We start from the raw sequence: 17092 nt of genomic DNA on the forward strand, positions 1-17092 counted from the left end.
TCCATCTCAGGGCCAGCTTATGAAAGCTGCTGGGCCTGGGCTGGGGACCTGACTTGACTTGCCTCTTTGCCCAGGTAGACATGTTCTCCTATGGAATGGTGCTCTACGAGTTGCTGTCGGGACAGCGGCCAGCGCTGGGCCACCACCAGCTTCAGATTGCCAAGAAGCTGTCCAAGGGCATCCGCCCTGTCCTGGGGCAGCCAGAGGAAGTCCAGTTCCATCGGCTCCAGGCACTCATGATGGAGTGCTGGGACACGAAGCCTGAGAAGGTACCCGACGGCCTGGGGGCCTGGGGGCCTGGCCACTTGCGCCCCTGTGGTGGTGGAGGCTCTGGATGTCCAGCGCCCACGTGTATGTCTACTTGCCCATCCTTCACTAAGGGTCTAGAACAAATGGGGTAACTCTCGTCTGCAGGAGTCATAATATTTTAAAGCTTAGCTGTTTGGGGCAAGAGGCCAGGGATTTCAAGGTTAAACAAAATGCATTTATCAAATTAGACAGTATGGATTTGATGTATTGGGAGTAAAATAAGGTCTGAGGAAAATTCTATGCAAGCTTGTACGTCCATGGGCATGGGGGTCGGAATAATCGAGTTTAAGCTGATGGGACCGCTTAAGTTCAAGTGTCCTTGGAGAGTGAGGACCCAGGCCACCAGACACTGTGGCACCTGGTGTTGTCTTGGCCTCTTCTGAGCAGTTTCTAGTCCTTCCTCCCTTGTTCAAGACCATCGGTTTCATGGGCAGGGTAGGCGTCCATCTGGCCACAAGCGACCCTTGCTCACGGCTTCTGTGGCCTCTCTCCCTCAGCGACCACTGGCCCTGTCGGTGGTGAGCCAGATGAAGGACCCAACCTTTGCCACGTTCATGTACCAGCTACCCTGTGGGAAGCAGACGTCCTTCTTCTCCTCCCAAGGCCAGGAGTACATGGTGGTGTTCTGGGACGGGAAAGAGGAGTCCAGGTAATGTCCTGAGGCTGGCCATGCCCTGCTAGTATTGGGGGGAGGGAGTGGGGGGGACTGTGGAGTTGGGGAGCAGTCAGGGATGACCATGCTGAGAGGAGTCTAGTGGACAGCGGGTTGAAAGCCTGGTGGAATTCGCTCCGGAGAGAAAACCGAGTCCCCGCGAGTAGAAAGGCATGTAGGCGTCTGTGGTTGAGAGGGGCAAAGAGAAGGGGTGTGTGGGGTCAACAGAGGCCTTTGCTCTTGTACTTGTTTTTTTCCTTCTTCATTCCCATCTCCTTTTTCACCCACCCCTCCGTCCCCCTCCCCTCTGGCAACTACCAGTTTCTTCTCTGTGTTTAGGAGTCTGTTTCTGTTTTATTTTTTCTGTTGTTTTTTAGATTCCACACGTAATTGAAATCATATGGTGTTTGTCTTTCTCTGACTTCTTTCACTCAGCATTATGCCTCCAGGTCCTGCCGTGTTGTTGCAAAGGCCAAGATGTCATTCTTTTTTATGGCTGAGTAATATTCCATATGGGCTGTGTGTGTGTGTGTACCACATCTTTACCCATGCGTCGGTGGATAGACGCTTAGGTTGCTTCCATATTTGGCTACTGTAAATAATGTTGCAGTGAACAGGGATGCACATATCTTTTCTTTTTTTGTTGTTTTTAATTTATTTGAGAGACAGCACAAGCACGAATGGGGCCATGGGGGTGGCAGAGGAAAAGGGAGAGGGAGAAGCAGACTCCCCACTGAGCAGAGAACCCAATGCGGGGCCCGATCCCAGAACCCTGGGATCATGACCCGAGCCAAAGGCAGCCACTTAACAGAGCCACCCAGACACCCTGCGAAGCACATATCCTTTCAAATTAGTGTTTTCATTTTCTTCAGGTAAATACCCAGAAGTGGAGTTAATGGATCCTATGCTATTTCTATTTTTAATATTCTGGGGAACCTCCATACTGTTTTTCCGGAGTGCCTGCGCCAGTTCATATCCCCACCAACAGTGCATGAGAGTTCCTTTCCTCCACAGTCTCTCCAGCACTTGTTGGTTCTTGCCTTTTTTTTTTTTTTTTGGTTCTTGTCTTTCTGATATTGGCCCTTCTGATAGGTGTGATACCTCATTGTGGGTTTGATTCACATTCCCCTGATGATCAGTGATGTTGAACATCTTTTCATGTGTCTATTGGCCCTCTGGATGTCTTCTTTAAAAAAAAAATGTCTATTGAGGTCTTCTCCTCATATTTTATTTTTTAAAAAGATTTTATTTATTTATTTGACAGACAGAGATCACAAGTTGGCAGAGAGGCAGACAGAGAGAGGGGGGGAAGCAGGCTCCCCGCTGAGCAGAGAGCCCCATGCAGGGCTCGATCCCAGGAGCCTGGGATCATGACCTGAGCTGAAGGCAGAAGCTTTAACCCACTGAGCCAGCCGGGTGCCCCTTCTGCTCATTTGTTAATCCAATTATTTGGTGCTAAATTGTATAAGCTCTTTATATATTTTGGGTGTTAACCCCTTATCAGATTTATCATTTGCAAATATCTCCCATTCAGTAGCTTGCCCTCCCGTTTTGCTGATGGTTTCCTTCACTGCACAAAAGCTTTTTAGTTCCCTGTGGTCCCAGTTTATTTTTGCTTTTGTTGCCCTTGATTCAGGAGACAGATCCAAAAAATATTGCTAAGCTTGATGTCCCAGGGTTTACTGCCTCTGTTTTCTTTTAGAAGTTTTATGGTTTCTGGGGCACCTGGGTGGCTCAGTGGGTTAAAGTCTCTGCCTTCCGCTCAGGTCATGATCCCAGTGTTCTGGGATCAAGTCCCGCATAGGACTCTCTGCTCAGCGAGGAGCCTGCTTCCTCCTCTCTCTCTCTCTCTCTCTGCCTGCCTCTCTGCCTACCTGTGATCTCTGTCTGTCAAATAAAATCTTAAAAAAGAAAGAAAGAAGAAGAAGTTTTATGGTTTCAGGTCCCCCTTTAGGTCTTCGAGTTTATTTTGTGTATTGGGTAAGAAAGTGGCCCGGTTTCATTCTTTTGCATGTGGCTGTCCAGTTCTGACTGAACAATACTGATCAAAGAAATTGTCTTCCCACCCACTCTGTATTCTTGTCTCCTTTGTTGTGGAGGAACTGACCACATGAGTATGGGTTTATTTCTGGGCTCTCTGTTCTGTTCTGTTGATCTGTGTGTGTTGGGGGGCCCGTACCATTCCGCTTTGATAACTACGGCTTTGTCGGTATGGTTCAAAACCAGGGATTGTGATACTTCCGGCTTCAGTCTTCTGTCTCAAGATTTCTTTGGCTTTTCCAGTCTTCTGTGGCTCCATACAAATTTTAAGATTATGTGTTCTCATTCTATGAAAAATGCTGATGCTCTTTTGATAGGGATAGTATTGAATTTGTAGATGACTTTGGGTAGTACGGACGTTTGAATAATAGTGACTCAACCAATCCATAAACGCATGTCCCTTTATTTGTGTCCCCTTCAGTTTGTTTTATCGATGTCTCAAATTTTCAGAGTACAGGTCTTTCGCCTCCTGGATTAACTGTATTCCTAGGTATTTTATTCTTTTTGGTGCAACTGTAAATGGAATCATTTTCTTAACTTTTCTTTCTGCTAGTGTGCAGAAACGCGACAGATTCCTGTATATGAATTTTATACCCCGTAACTTTACCCAAGTCATCTATTAGTTGTAATAGTTCTCCCATCCTGGGAGGATTTTGTTTTAAGATGGGTGCTATTTGCAGTTTGATGGCAGAAGGAGCAAATGATGCCAGGGTTTGGGGAGAGAGGACGGTGACTGGGGCGGGGTTGTCGAGCAGCGAGAGGGGCAGGGGACCCAGAGCCAAGCAGGACTGGTGCCCTTACACCACAAAGCAATTTGTGGGCCTTCCCTTCTAGTCGCATCTTTTTCTCAGTGAAGTGGCAGGGAGGACAAAGCATCGGGAGAGGTTTCAAATATTCGAGAAGATGACAGCGTGTGACATGAGCACGGGCACATGAGACCAGGGTGGTGACAGGGCAGCCCTGAGGCCCTCTGGGGGTTGGAGGTCATGTGTTGGAAATAAGGCTCATCCACAGGGTTAAGTGCCCCCAGCATGCTTTGCTGCCTCCAGGTTGCAAGCTGGGCAATAGTTGGTTTTAAGCGGAGTTGGGTTTTTGGCAGGAGGGAGAGAACGACATGGGAGGTGGAGGTATTTTCAAAAGGGTCATGATAGAGATGGGTCATAAAATGATGGGGCTATAAAATGGATAAGGAATAGTGGAAAGTACCAGAGAGTCCTAGATCCTAGCAGAGTGTAAACAAAACCAAAAACTCTGTATGTTATGGTAGTGGGTGGAATGTTCTGGAAAACTCAGGGGTAGAGGTCACAAAATAGATCCTTGACACTGAGTGGGTGGGAGGGGTGCAAATATTAGTAAAGATGGGATCCAACATGCAACTTTGGGAGAGGGTGGCTGGGGTAAGCTGAGAATAAGATCACTGGGAATTGAACAAAAGGTCACAGGACCGAGATGCCAGGGTATTGGAAAGATCAACTTTGCAGTCTCCAAAACCCATCTGGTATGAGATCCTTCAGTCCTGGTCAGGGTATGAGGTCTTTCCCACCCCCTCGTGGGACATCTTCAGAGTCACAAGAGCATTTCGTGGCCTGAATAGTCTTCTAAGCCTCATGGCAAACATAGGCAGGTGTCACAATCGAATAAGGCTTAGATAAAGTGGAGCTTGAGACATAAGGAGATAAATGGAAAGAACTTTGCCATTTTCCTAAGGTCCGTCCAAGGTCTGTCCAGGTGACATTTGTGCCACGTTCAATGCCATGGGGACTGAGCGCTGTGACATAAGACATGGTCTAAGAAACCATGCCCTAGGGGCGCCTGGGTGGCTCAGTGGGTTAAGCCTCTGCCTCAGCTCAGGTCATGATCTCAGGGTCCTGGGATCGAGCCCCGCATCGGGCTTTCTGCTCCACAGGGAGCCTGCTTCCTCCTCTCTCTCTGTCAAATAAATAAATAAAATCTTTAAAAAAAAAAAAAAAAGAAACCATGCCCTAAAGAAATATGTATATTGGTGTGTGCGCATATTTATTTATTTTTAATAATATTTATATATGTAAATATATTTTTTTCAGTAATTACATCACCGGGCATTACACATTGTGATATTTGGCATGCAAAGTATGAAAGATAGATTAAATTAAAAAAAAAAAAAAGTTCTTCTGAATTTAAATTTTTGGATTCATGATAGATTTTATTTTAAGAAAAATAAACTCATGTTTCCTAGCCCTGCCCATTGATAAGGCCTACCAGTAATGACCACCTAGCAATGATGACCCCCGGGACCCACATGGTGGGTCCAAGCACCCTAGTACTTACTACTCTAAGGACCATAGGGAACCAGGGCTTGTTGGAGAGGTGGCTGACTCCAGGTCTGGGACAGGAAGATGGCCGGAACATCCGCCACACCAGAATCAAGGATGCCATCAGACACTTGTGAGGGGAGATTAAAGGGATTTCGGAGTCAACCCAGAGAGGTTCCTGCTGACCAAGGATAGGGCCGTTGGCCATTAGTAAGAAGAATTGCAGTGGGTTGAGACTCATCAAATTTTTTAATTCATGTGTTTCTAATGCGACTTAATAAAAACAAAAATAAATAAATAAAAACAGACAAACTGGGGTACCTGGGTAGCTCTAGTCAGTTAAGTGTCCAGTTCTTGATTTCAGCTCAGGTCATGACTTCGGGGTCTTTAGATCAAGCCCCACATGGGGCTTCATGTTCAGCAGGGAGTCTGCCTAAAACTCTCTCTCTCTCCCTCTCCCTGTGTCCCTCCCTCTACTCATGCTCTCTAAATAAATTAAGTCTTAAACAAAAGTCCCTCGTTGATGACCATTGGAGGCTCCGACCCATTATTTTGAAAACTAGTATATTCAGAAAGAATCGAGGTTTTATTCTGCCTTTTCTATGTGAACTCTACCCCAGGGTAACAAAAGAGAGAAAAGCAGGAAGTTTCTCTTTTTAGAATAAATGAAGCTAATACATAAATAAAGAATGCCAGAAATAGAATGTCAGCCTTTTGCAATCTCTATTGGAATAATGGATATAAGGCAGTGATCATTCATGATCACAAAAGGAGTGAGAACAGGACATTCCCAACAGAAATCCACACCCCCCCTGAGGAAATGTTCTTGCCTTAAAAAAAAGCAGACAGAATCTAATCAAGACTCGAGACTTGGGGCAGGGGGGAGACAGATGACACCCCAGGGATGTGGGGACTGCACAGGACACCCCCAGCATATAACCTGCCAGAGAAAAAAGAGAAAGGGGAGGGGAAGCCAGTCTATAGACTGAGAGACATAAATGTGCAAAAGACGTGTGTGACCTTGGTCAATAACTTCAGTCTCCAGACAGTGAGGACACTGGACGCCCATGAGGAACAATGGGGAGATAGAAATGCGAGGGGCAGGCCAGTTCCAGTGAGCAAACAGCAGCCCTCATAAATGACAGCTTATTGGTTCTCAGAGCACTCGTGTCGGGGGACGTGTTTCAAGGACCCCCAGCTTACTCTGAAATGCACCTATCTGTCTTTAGCCTTGACTTTGTCTGCTCTTATATGGAGGGGCTCCCCTGTTCCTGGGTTGTAGCAGGTATGGCCAGCAGGACGGTTGAGTGGCTTTGATGGAGATGCGGCCACCTGTGCCCCTTCTTCACATCGGGGGCCAACTTCTCAGACCCTCCAACATCACAGACGGAAGAGAGCCTTTCTTCCCGTTGGGAATGCCCTCCCATGGCCCGAACGTTCAAGCAAGGGAAGCAGAACCCACCTGCACCCAACATCATGAACGATCCTCGATTCTCTCAGAATGTGGCCAAATTCAACCCTGGATTGGAGGGGCTGGAGGAGGCAGCTGACGTCCTCCCCCAAGGCTGCTCAGGCCAAGCCAAGAGAAGGGAGGCCACCGTGTGCTGACCCCACAATTGTCCCCGATTCTAGGAACTACACGGTGGTGAACACGGAGAAGGGCCTTATGGAAGTACAGCGGATGAGCTGTGCAGGAATGAAGCTGAGCTGTCAGCTCAAGGTCCAGAACTCTCTGTGGACGGCCACTGAGGTAAGTGCCCCCACGCAGGGCTCTCATCGAGCTGGGCAACACGGGGCGCAGTCCATGCCGCGATTGGGAGCAGAGGATTAAGCAAATAGGAACACAGGATGCCCCGGTACGTGGGATTACCAGATAACCCCAGCCTGCACGTGTGAGACCCCCAGAGCAGTGCCAGCAGCCCTGGGAAGAACCAGCAGCGCAGCGTGTCCCCAAAGGTAACGACTGGCCTTGTCCCTGGCGCGTGACCTGGACTCAGTCGAGAGAAGTCTCAGGTGCGGGATCCCCACGAAAGGAGAACTCCATTAGGCTGGTGAGGTCACTGGGTTTCTCATAGCACTGCGAGGTCTCCCCAGCCAATGCACTCATCCCTGAAGGCATTTTGCCTTCACATCAAGGAAGTCATTGGAAGGCCCTGGGAGCCGTCTTCTGAGAAATCCAGAGAAGCAGTGAATGCTCTGGAGCTCCGGAGCTGTGCGGGGCGTGGCGAGGGGCGGGGCTTTAGTGCCTCCGGTCCCGCCTCTCAGAGGACAGGCACACGTGTCTGACAGAACGCAGATCCCCGTGTAAGTCCCAGTATTGAAAACTTGGGAACAGACCGAGCTCTGACAGCAGGTTAGGCTGTGGCCCCCCGGGGCGATGGGCAGCGCGGAGGCACCCGAATTCCCTTGCGGGCTCACACACGCTTCCCTCCACCTGCCGTGAGTTGTCACGGGAAAGGTGAAGGAACAGCGCAGTCAGGCAGTCCCACTGTGGCCAGGAACGCGGAGACACACACACAGACACTTAGGGGAAACGAAGCCTGGGCCCCAAGTCCCCATGGTGGTTTTCTCTAGGTAACAGGGTAGGGGCGGTTCTATGTTTCTTCTTTAAACTCTTGTCGTTTTCAACATCTTTACAAAGCATAGGAAGATGCAACCAGCCAACCAGAAAGGCCCGGTCAAGGTTGCTTCCTAAGGCACAAAGGGATTCCCAAGGCAGAAGGGACCCTGAGAGAAAATGGCAGGCATGTTCCCACTGGGGTCTCATGTTGGCTTGTCTGCCTCTGTAGGACCAGAAGATCTACATCTATAGCCTCAAGGGCATGTGCCCCTTAAACACACCCCAACGGGCTTTGGACACCCCGGCGGTCGTCACCTGCTTGTTGGCAGTGCCTGTTATTAAAAAGGTGAGGTCGGGGTGGGGGGAGGTGGATGCCCTTCCGTTGGGGCGTCCCCCCTCGGCTTGGGGACGGGGGTATGAGGAGCAGGAGCAAAGCCAGGCCCTCTTGGACTACCGAGCCCTGGGGTTAGGTCCCAGTCAGCCTCAGAGACTGACCATCATGAGTGTCTTTTCAGGAGCCTGTGGAACTCGCAGAGCAGAACTCAGGGCTGAGGGGAAAGCTTGCATTCCACCTGCAAATGCCACAGTCCCAGATTCGGGTGAAGCGCTTTTGGGGCACAGATGGTATAAAGAGCCATTGCATGTGTGCCCTTCCCCTTCGGGTAGCAGTGGACAGATGCAGGCAGCCCTGCCCACACCCCTGGGGAGCAACCGGCTCCACATTCCTCTGGAGTGCCCACGGTCAGCCCTAGACCTTGGGTCCCTCTTTGTCCTGAATCTTCTAGCCCCCACCTCTCTGAAATGGCCCCAACTGGTCAATTCCCACAGCCTGGGTCTCCAGCACCGCTGCAGGGCGGGCGAGCCTCCCTGCCCACCCAGCACCGCACTCTGGGGCGACCCTTCCTGCTAGGAATGGCCCCATGGCCATGCACCTCTACCACGCCACCTTTTATTCAGTTCTCAAGGTCAGGGACCACCAAGCCTGCTCTGAGAAGCTGCCCCAGCCCTTCGGTGGTGCCGTCTGGCTTCTCAAGCCTCCAAACCCAGGCACTGCTCTTCTGCCTTTGCCCCCTGCCCCGCCGCCCCATCCCCTGCTTGTCCTCCCCGCTCCTCGTCAACGCTCAGGGCGTCGTTATCAGTGGTGTTTGGTTAAAACATCTTGGCTGTCATCATCCAATTTCAGTTTTCCCATCTGGAAAACGAGGATAAGAAGAGGTTGAAAAGGGTTCTCGGAGCGTAACATCCTCCAAGCTCTGGACCCGTGCACTTGGGTAGATGTGAGAGCATTATTATGACTTCTTAACAGTCGTGAAATAGATACGCTTTTTGCCCTACTACAGTCTATTTCTTTAAAAAAAAAAATGTCTGAAATGAGCCCTAGAATCATTTACGACCGTGCCCCATGGGCAAGGCTGGGCAGCTCGAGAGCCCAGGAGGACATGACACAAAGCGTTATTTAAGGCCACTGCTGGCCAGAGCCCCCGAACCAGGGCACCACCACCCGCACGACCAGGGGGAATAAAGCGGGCTCTATGCGGAGCCTCCCTGTCAGCATGCCTGCCCCTCGGAGGCCGTGCTGCCCCGTGGCCGCGACGGCAGGCCCCTGCATTCTTGCACGCGCACATTCACACCCAACCGGACCGTGGGGCTCACCGCCCTGACTGGGGCCCAGAGCTGGGACTCAGATAGAGACGCTGCTCCTATTTGCTTTGGCTGCCTTCTTCCCGAAAATACTGAGGATGGATTTTGATAAATGTTCTTAGGGCTCCTGACCTTGCTGTTGTGCTCTCGTTACCTTGGACAGCCTGGACTCCCCAGTTCCCAGGTAGCTCCAGGTCCCAGAAAGGGAACTTTCTGCTGCCCACCCATGCTGGCATGAAGCCTGGGTCCCTGCTCTGTGGTGGCTTCAGCTTTGTTCTCCTGAACTCCTCCCTCCCACCTCAGCCCTTGCCAGGCATCCGGGCTCTGCAGCTGCCCTCTGTTCCCGGCTCTGCAGAGATGCTCCAGGGAGCCCTGGGGTGGGCCCAGCATCCAGCACTGTCCCTGCACCTTTGGCTATAGAAGATGGCACGCTTCACTGTGGGGGCAGAGGGCAACCCCAGGACCCTAGCACAGCCATCTAGGCATTTCAGAATAGGTGTGGGAAGTGGGGAGTGTAGGCACAGGGTCCGAGAAGCGCCTCCATGAGAGGGTTGAGCTGGAAGCGATTTCTTCAAGGGTAGGCTCAGCTGCACACATTGTCTGCTGGGGTAGAATGCCCGGTGGATTCCCAGAGATGGTCGAGACTCAGCCCTTCCACGTGGCAGGCCCACACCGAGGAGGCAGTGGTGGGCACGCCGATCCTGCTGTCATGGAGCCCCTGTCTGGTGGGGGCAGCAGGCAGGAGGTGGCAAGGACACCCACATGCTGCCCACAACTGCTGTCACATCGGTAACCAGCAGAGCTCATGGGAAGGAGGGAACCACGTCCTGCCTCTGAAGGAGGCCAGTGTGACCCGAGGCAGAAGGCAGCCCCCTCCCGCTCACACTGCCGGAAGCCAGTCTGAGTGCAGGCAGACCCCCTGATTCAGGGCACACCTGCCCTTCCCCCATGTGCCAGGGACCAAGCTCTTCCCCTGCACGCTCCTCTCCTGCTCCTGGCAGAGAGGGTGGGTGTGGCTCTTCTGGGCCTGAGTTGCACCTGCTCTGGGAGCATGCCCAGAGGCTCCTGCTGGCGGCCCCCTGTCTTTCTGGGAACATCACTCCTCTGAGGGTGCTGGGGTCAGTGCAAGAGGAGTTTTGTGTCCACTCCGCTTCTCTCCCGGTCTGTGGGAGGCTCACAGGCAGTCCCGTCTTCTCCTCGCAGAATTCCTACCTGGTGCTGGCAGGCCTGGATGATGGCCTTGTGGCAGTGTTTCCTGTGGTGCGGGGTGCCCCAGACAACAGCTGCTCCTACCTGTGCTCACACACGGCCAACAGGTCCAAGTTCAGCATCCCAGATGAAGACACGCGGCAGAACCCCTATCCCGTGAAGGCCATGGAGGTGGTCAACAGCGGGTCCGAGGTCTGGTACAGCAACGGACCGGGCCTGCTGGTCATCGACTGTGCGGCCCTGGAGATCAGCAGGAGGCTGGAACCCTACTCGGCCCCTTCGGTGGTCACCTCGGTCGTTTGCAGCTCCGAGTGCCGCGGGGAGGAGGTCGTCTGGTGCCTGGACGACAGGGCCAACTCGCTGGTGATGTACCATGCGGCCACCTACCAGCTGTGTGCCCGGTACTTCTGTGGGGACCCCAGCCCACTCAGAGACGTGTTTCCAGTGCGCCCCCTGGGTCCGGAGTCCCCGGGCAGCCACGCAGCCGGCTCCAAAGAGCCCGAGGGGGACTCCATCGCGGACGTGAGCATCATGTACAGCGAGGAGCTAGGCACACAGATCCTAACGCACCAGGACTCGCTGACTGACTACTGCTCCGTGTCCTCCTACTCCTCATCCTCTCCCCACCGGGCCCCCGCATCCTCCTCCAGCCTGCCCTGCTCCCCGGCCAGCTCTTCCAGCGTGCCTTTCTCCACCGACTGCGAGGACTCCGACCGGCTGCATGAGCCCGCCGCGGGCTCTGACAGGTCTGAGCATGACCTGACGCCCGTGGACGGGGACGCCTTCAGCCAGCACCTGCAGGCCGTGAGGATCCTAGCCGTGAAAGACGTCATCTGGGTCCCCAGGTACGTTTCCCCGCAAGGAGGGCAACGCTCCCACACTGCCCACGGGAGCTTGCCGAGGCCGCCGCGCTCCCTGTATTCTGGAGCCTGGAGGGGTCTCTTTAGCAAACCTGAGAAGGACCCCACGAGTGCTCATCTGCCCCCCGGGGACTGCCAGGCAGAGCCCCGGTCTGCAGCGATTCAGTTTCCCGCTGGGAAAGGCCTCCTGGGCCCGGCCGCGGTGCCCTCGCGGTAACCCAATCCGCTCTCACAGAGACGGCGCATTTGTTGCCTCGCCTCTGTGCACGCTGGCTCCGTTTCCCGCCCCCCCCCCCCCCCCCCCCCGCCGAGAGCATGGCCCCGGACAAAACGCTTCCCCTTCTCGGGTTTGGTTTCGCAGGCGCGGCGGTGATGTCATTGTCATCGGCCTGGAGAAGGACGCCGGGGGCCAGCGGGGCCGCGTCCTCGCCGTCTTAAAAGCCCGGGAGCTGACTCCGCATGGGTAAGCCTGAAGGTGCCTCCTTTAGGCCCCCCAGCTGTGGTGCGGGGAATCAGGACCCCTCTGCCAGCACCCCCTCCACACGCAGGGCCTTCTCACCCTTCTGTCCTCCACCAGTAAATGCCACGGTGGCCAGAAGGCAGAGAAGGAACAAGATGAGGTCCTCCAGGCAGCTCCTCAGAGCTCAGCAAGTACAAACTGAACTGGGCATCATGGGTCATGGGTCCACAGATCATGGCTGGCTGTTTCTGGGGTTCCCAGTGCACCTGCGGACTGAGGGTCCTGCCTGGAGTCTATGTGTCCAGGGCTGGAGTTCAGCTGCCATTGAAACGGGGAGCTGACTGAATCACTGTCCTTCCCACCGAGTAGGAGAGCCCTTTCTGGGGTCTCCACCTGCCCAGACAGCCCCTAAGGGAGGCACAGACCTGGCACGCACCACCCCTCCCTGTGCCCAAGCCTAGGCTCTGCCATGGCTCCATACCCATATGTTGGGGGACCCTACCAGGAGGCAGACCAGACTCCACTGTGAGGGTTGTTCCGGGGCAAGACAGCCTATCCGGATGCAGTGTGTGTGGCTGTGGGCGTGGGAGGCTGGCACTGGCCAGTATCCCCAGAGTCACCTGCCATCCGGCAGTCTGCACACCTCACTTTGTCTACTGAGCCCCATTCTGCAAACCTCCTTGATGGAGAAATGCCATGTGGCCTATTTGCCCCAGAGCAGGATAACGGTGAAAGAGGAAACATCTGTGGTGGATCCCTTCCCTTGCCCGAAAGCACCGAGCATCCTCAAGGACCCAACAGATCCACTGACCCCTGGTCTGCCAGTGATTCCAGAAACAAGATCTGGGATGTGTTTTGTGTGTGTGTGTGTGTGTGTGTGTGTGTGCGCACTGAGCCCCAGCTGAGTTTGTGGGTGAAGTAGTGACCACATCACAGGTCAGGGGGGTGGGGGGGCTTCAGAGCCCAGGCCTGTGGACCTTCCCTCGCCCATCATTACTGTCCCCAAGTTTTTCACTGGCGGTGTTTTCCTGTGCAGCCCCCAAAGGCAGGTTTACTCTCTGTAGGGAGAAAGCAGCCCAGGCAGCCGCTGACACTGAGGGGCATAGCCCGATCCCACCAGCCTTTTGCCATGCATCTGAGACATTTATTCCCTCCGCAGATAGCTAGTGAATGCCTGCAGCGTGCAGGGCCCTGAGGTGGCCAGAGGCCCTGCATGTCATACCGGTTTGCACGCTGGCCACAGGGCAAGGCGGTGAGCGCTGGGACATGGGCTGCCCATTCTGGCGGAGGCCCAGCAGGAAACCTGTGGTGTGTGCACAGATCGGCAAAACAATCCCCAGCCTCCGAAAAAAAAAAATGCGCATAGTTAGGGCATGTTGGCACGGGTTTCCGTCGGTTATACCACCCTGGATTTCCTAAGCACCGAGATCTTGGCGTGGGAGGAAGAGCTGGGCCTGAGCTGACCACGAGGAGAACCGAGTCAGTGCTTCAAATAGTGTCCGCTGACAAGCAGCAGTCGGAGGTGATGGTGCTTTCTGGACACTTGCGGGTCTCGGTCCAGTGACAGAGGCTCTCTGCTCTCTGTGGAGTGAGTCCTTACAGACGGTCCCCATGCACACGAAGGGGTGCTCTAGGCTCTTTTTTAGTTAGGAAGCCTCCGCCCACGGGCTGGACCCCCCGGGGGAAGCAGGTGCAGCAGAGCACAGCCTGCCGCCGGGCTAGGATGTCCAGATGCCCCCCGCTCAGCCAGGCTCCCAAGAAGTTGCACACTGAGGGTCCTGGCCCCAACCAAGTGGGGACCCCTGTAGATTTGCTCAGATCCCTCCTTTCTCTGTAGGGTGCTTGTGGACGCAGCCGTGGTGGCAAAGGACACAGTCGTGTGTGGCTTCGAGAACGAAAACATGGAGTGGTGCCTCGCTGTCTGGAGGGGCTGGGGCACCAGGGAGTTTGACATTTTCTACCAGTCCTATGAGGAGCTGGGCAGGCTGGAGGCTTGCACGCGGAAGAGAAGGTGATTCCTATGGAATGACAGTCGTGGAGGCCTGCTGCCCCTGAGGACCCAGAAGACCAACTGGATTTGCCCCTGAAACATTTGCTGCTAGAAGTGCCGAGAAGTCGTGGTCTGGGGTCTTGGTCGTGGTCTGGGGGCTTCCCGGTTCTCCAGGGCAGACCTAGCTGCCTACCTCCATTCTCCCATTACGGGTTTTACAACCCAAGAGAAGACGGTGGGGCCTGGTTGAGAGCAACTGCCCCTGCCTCCTCCCTGGAAGTCCAGGAGCGGGGGAGGGGGACCATGCTCCAGCCTGGGTCACACAAAGCGGGGCTGGGTCTTCCAGGTCCCTCCCCAGGTCTCAGATGGAATTACACTAGGCGCTCTCAGCTGGGGAGCAGTTTGGGGCAGGGGTGGGCGAGGGCCATGACCTCTGCCCCTTCCCCCAGTGGTCTCCAGGCTCTCAGCCCATTTCACAAGTCCCTGGGGCCCCGGGGCACCGCTTAGGAAAGCTGAGATCAGATGTCTCCCGCTCAGGAAAGTCTCTGTGTGAGAAGCCCTCAGAAGGATGTCGGGGAGGAGCACTGCCCAGTCTGGGGGATGAATGAGTTCATTTAAGTGAAACAGCCAGAAAGCCAAGAGCTCACGTAGGGCCCGGAGCACCCACTCCTCGGCCCCTACATTCTTCTCCTGCCGACAAAAGGCCGGGGAAACTCAATCAGCGGGACTTAAGAAAGGGCCGTGTGTTTATAGCTTCGTAAAGTAAACTTGGACGCAACTGGAGCACAAGCCCTGTTTGTTTGCACGTAATAATCTTGTTTATCACTTTAACAAATTAAGTAATAGCTCAGTGGTTAGGCCCCGGTTGTGAAATCACCTTGTACGGGGCTTCCACCAAATCAGGCGTTGGCTCAGCATGACGTCACTCATGGACAGTGAAGTCCAAGGAGCGAAATGGTTAATGGGGGATTTATGGGTCTGAGAGCCACCGTTTGTATAAATTAATGCACACACATGTGCCCACGGGCCACGTGGCTCCCCGAAAGTCATCATCTGAGGCCACTGGACCTGGAACAGTGGTGGGAACATGAGCTCTTCCTCTGGTTCAAATTGTTGACCTTTTTCTAAAATTAAGTTATGCAGATCAGACTTAAGATTGGCTGAGATGTGTGGGCAAAGGTGGTTCCTTTTATTTGAAAATAAACCGATTCTCTTGAGAATGATGTCAGCCTCTGTCTGTAGAGCGTGTTGGAAGGACCCAGGTCCGCTCGCTGCCGGGGCGGAATGGGCAGCACCCCCCACCGGCGCACAGCTGTCCCCATGCAAGCAGCCCCATCGCAGCCCCCCACCAGCGCACAGCCGTCCCCATGCAAGCAGCCCCATAGCAGCCCCCCACCCCGGCGCACAGCCATCCCCATGTAAGCAGCCCCATTGCAGCTTCCGTGAGCAGAGACAGCCGCAGCCTCAGCCCACCCACTTCCTTTTGCTGCTGGCCTGGGCATCGAGTCCAGTGGGGACTGTGGGTCTATGCCTCCCACCTACGTCACCACCACATCCTGCTGTGGTCCCTCAGCTCGGCCTCGGTGCTCATCACTCTCCTTCCCTTGCCGTCCCGGCACCCCACAGCTGCCCACTGCTCTCCACATGCAAACCGGGTCCCATCCTTCCCCTGCCCCCATTCCACGCTCTACCACCTGCAGCCAGACTGCTAGGCCAATGCTCAGGGCCCCCACCAACCAGTCCTAACCCACTTTCTGACCTGGCCTCTTCCCAGCCTGAGGCCCCAAGCTGCTGCGAGAAGAGGCCGGGCGTTTAGCCCATGGCCTCACGGAGCCGGCTTAGGGCACCTCTGCACAAACATCAGAAACCCGTGCAGGAAATTGTTTCACTACATAAAAATTAGAAACTTAAGCAGAAAAACTACCACAGAGTCAAAAGACTGTCAACTGGAGAAAAAAATGTTGGTGACAAATGAGAGCCAAATAGCTCATTTATCTTATATCCAAAGAGTTCGTACCTATCGGTAAGAAAGAGTAAACACAAAAGGAAAACAGGAAGAGGACATAAATAGCACTCACCCTCCCCCAACAGTTAGGAAGTAGTCATGAGGACAACAACAAAATGTCCTTTACCCCTCATGTTGGCATTCCTGTGGGGATCCAAGGATGCCATGTTGAAAGGTCCACCCGTGCAAAGGCCCTGTGGCGGGAATGAGCTGTTGTGCCAGAAGGACAGATGAAGAGCTGGTGAGGCTGGAGCATTTGGAAGAATGGGGAGCTCAGAGACCTGCCTACATGCTGGTCATGGCTTTGTAGGCATAGATCTCCATCAAAGCTGCTGGTAGTTTTAAGCAGGGATGTTTGGTGACCTAATGGTCTTTAATGCTTTGCTGAGTGGCAAGTGGGCTAAAGGGGAGCTAATTTACAGTCAGGCCACCCCTTAGAGGGCATTTTGACCATACCCATCAAAATTTCAAATGCACATACCCTTTGACCTAACAGTCCCATTTCAACATTCGATCCCAAATCTTCCGTGAAAGGGCCCAATGCTACAGAACAAGAGTGTCATTGTGGCAGCACCTGTAGTGGCCCCAAACAGGAGACGACCTAAACCTCTAGCAGGAGGAAAGTCAAAAATGACCCACCAACCACGCCGTCCTCTGCTGCTGGTCAGAGAACGGGGGCGGGCCAGAGGTCCTGCTCCGCCAAGTTCTCCGGGGTGTCATAAATGCATAGTTTTCCTAAAAAGCAACTCGCAATGTGGTGTGTGTATATAGTTACTATTTGAGTGAAAAAAGTAAAGCTCCACGGGCATGCACAGGGGAAATATCTTGAAAGGTGCCCAGGAGTCTGGCAGACATTGGCTGCCCCTGGGGAGGAGAGTCGAGGGCTGGCATAGAGCAGGAGGCCCCCAGGTTTTGTTTTATACTTCCTCACTGCACTGTTTAAATTATAGATAAGCCTTTCCATGACAGTAAGCCAGGCTGGGAGGGACTTCTCCGCTGGGCCCCAGGAGGGACACCCCTCGACCTTGGTGTCCAGAGGTCATAGGAAGTCCCCATGGAAGATATCAGGTCCCAG

The 17092-nt window shown here is 53.8% G+C and overlaps 1 protein-coding gene across 1 annotated transcript in view; it reads left to right on the forward strand.

Moving 5' to 3' along the window:
- Positions 1 to 15222, forward strand: part of LRRK1 (leucine rich repeat kinase 1) — a 129446-nt gene extending 114224 nt beyond the window's left edge. Inside the window, exons 28-34 of the mRNA XM_046007383.1 lie at positions 75 to 269; positions 807 to 958; positions 6925 to 7042; positions 8082 to 8198; positions 10697 to 11547; positions 11924 to 12025; positions 13860 to 15222. Coding sequence (XP_045863339.1) covers positions 75 to 269; positions 807 to 958; positions 6925 to 7042; positions 8082 to 8198; positions 10697 to 11547; positions 11924 to 12025; positions 13860 to 14037 — 1713 coding nt within the window. The 3' untranslated portion in view covers positions 14038 to 15222. The remainder of the gene's footprint in view (positions 1 to 74; positions 270 to 806; positions 959 to 6924; positions 7043 to 8081; positions 8199 to 10696; positions 11548 to 11923; positions 12026 to 13859) is intronic.
- The last annotated feature ends 1870 nt before the right edge of the window (positions 15223 to 17092 follow it).

The sequence above is a fragment of the Meles meles genome, chromosome 6, assembly GCF_922984935.1.
Source record: "Meles meles chromosome 6, mMelMel3.1 paternal haplotype, whole genome shotgun sequence".
Taxonomy (NCBI): Eukaryota; Metazoa; Chordata; class Mammalia; order Carnivora; family Mustelidae; genus Meles; species Meles meles.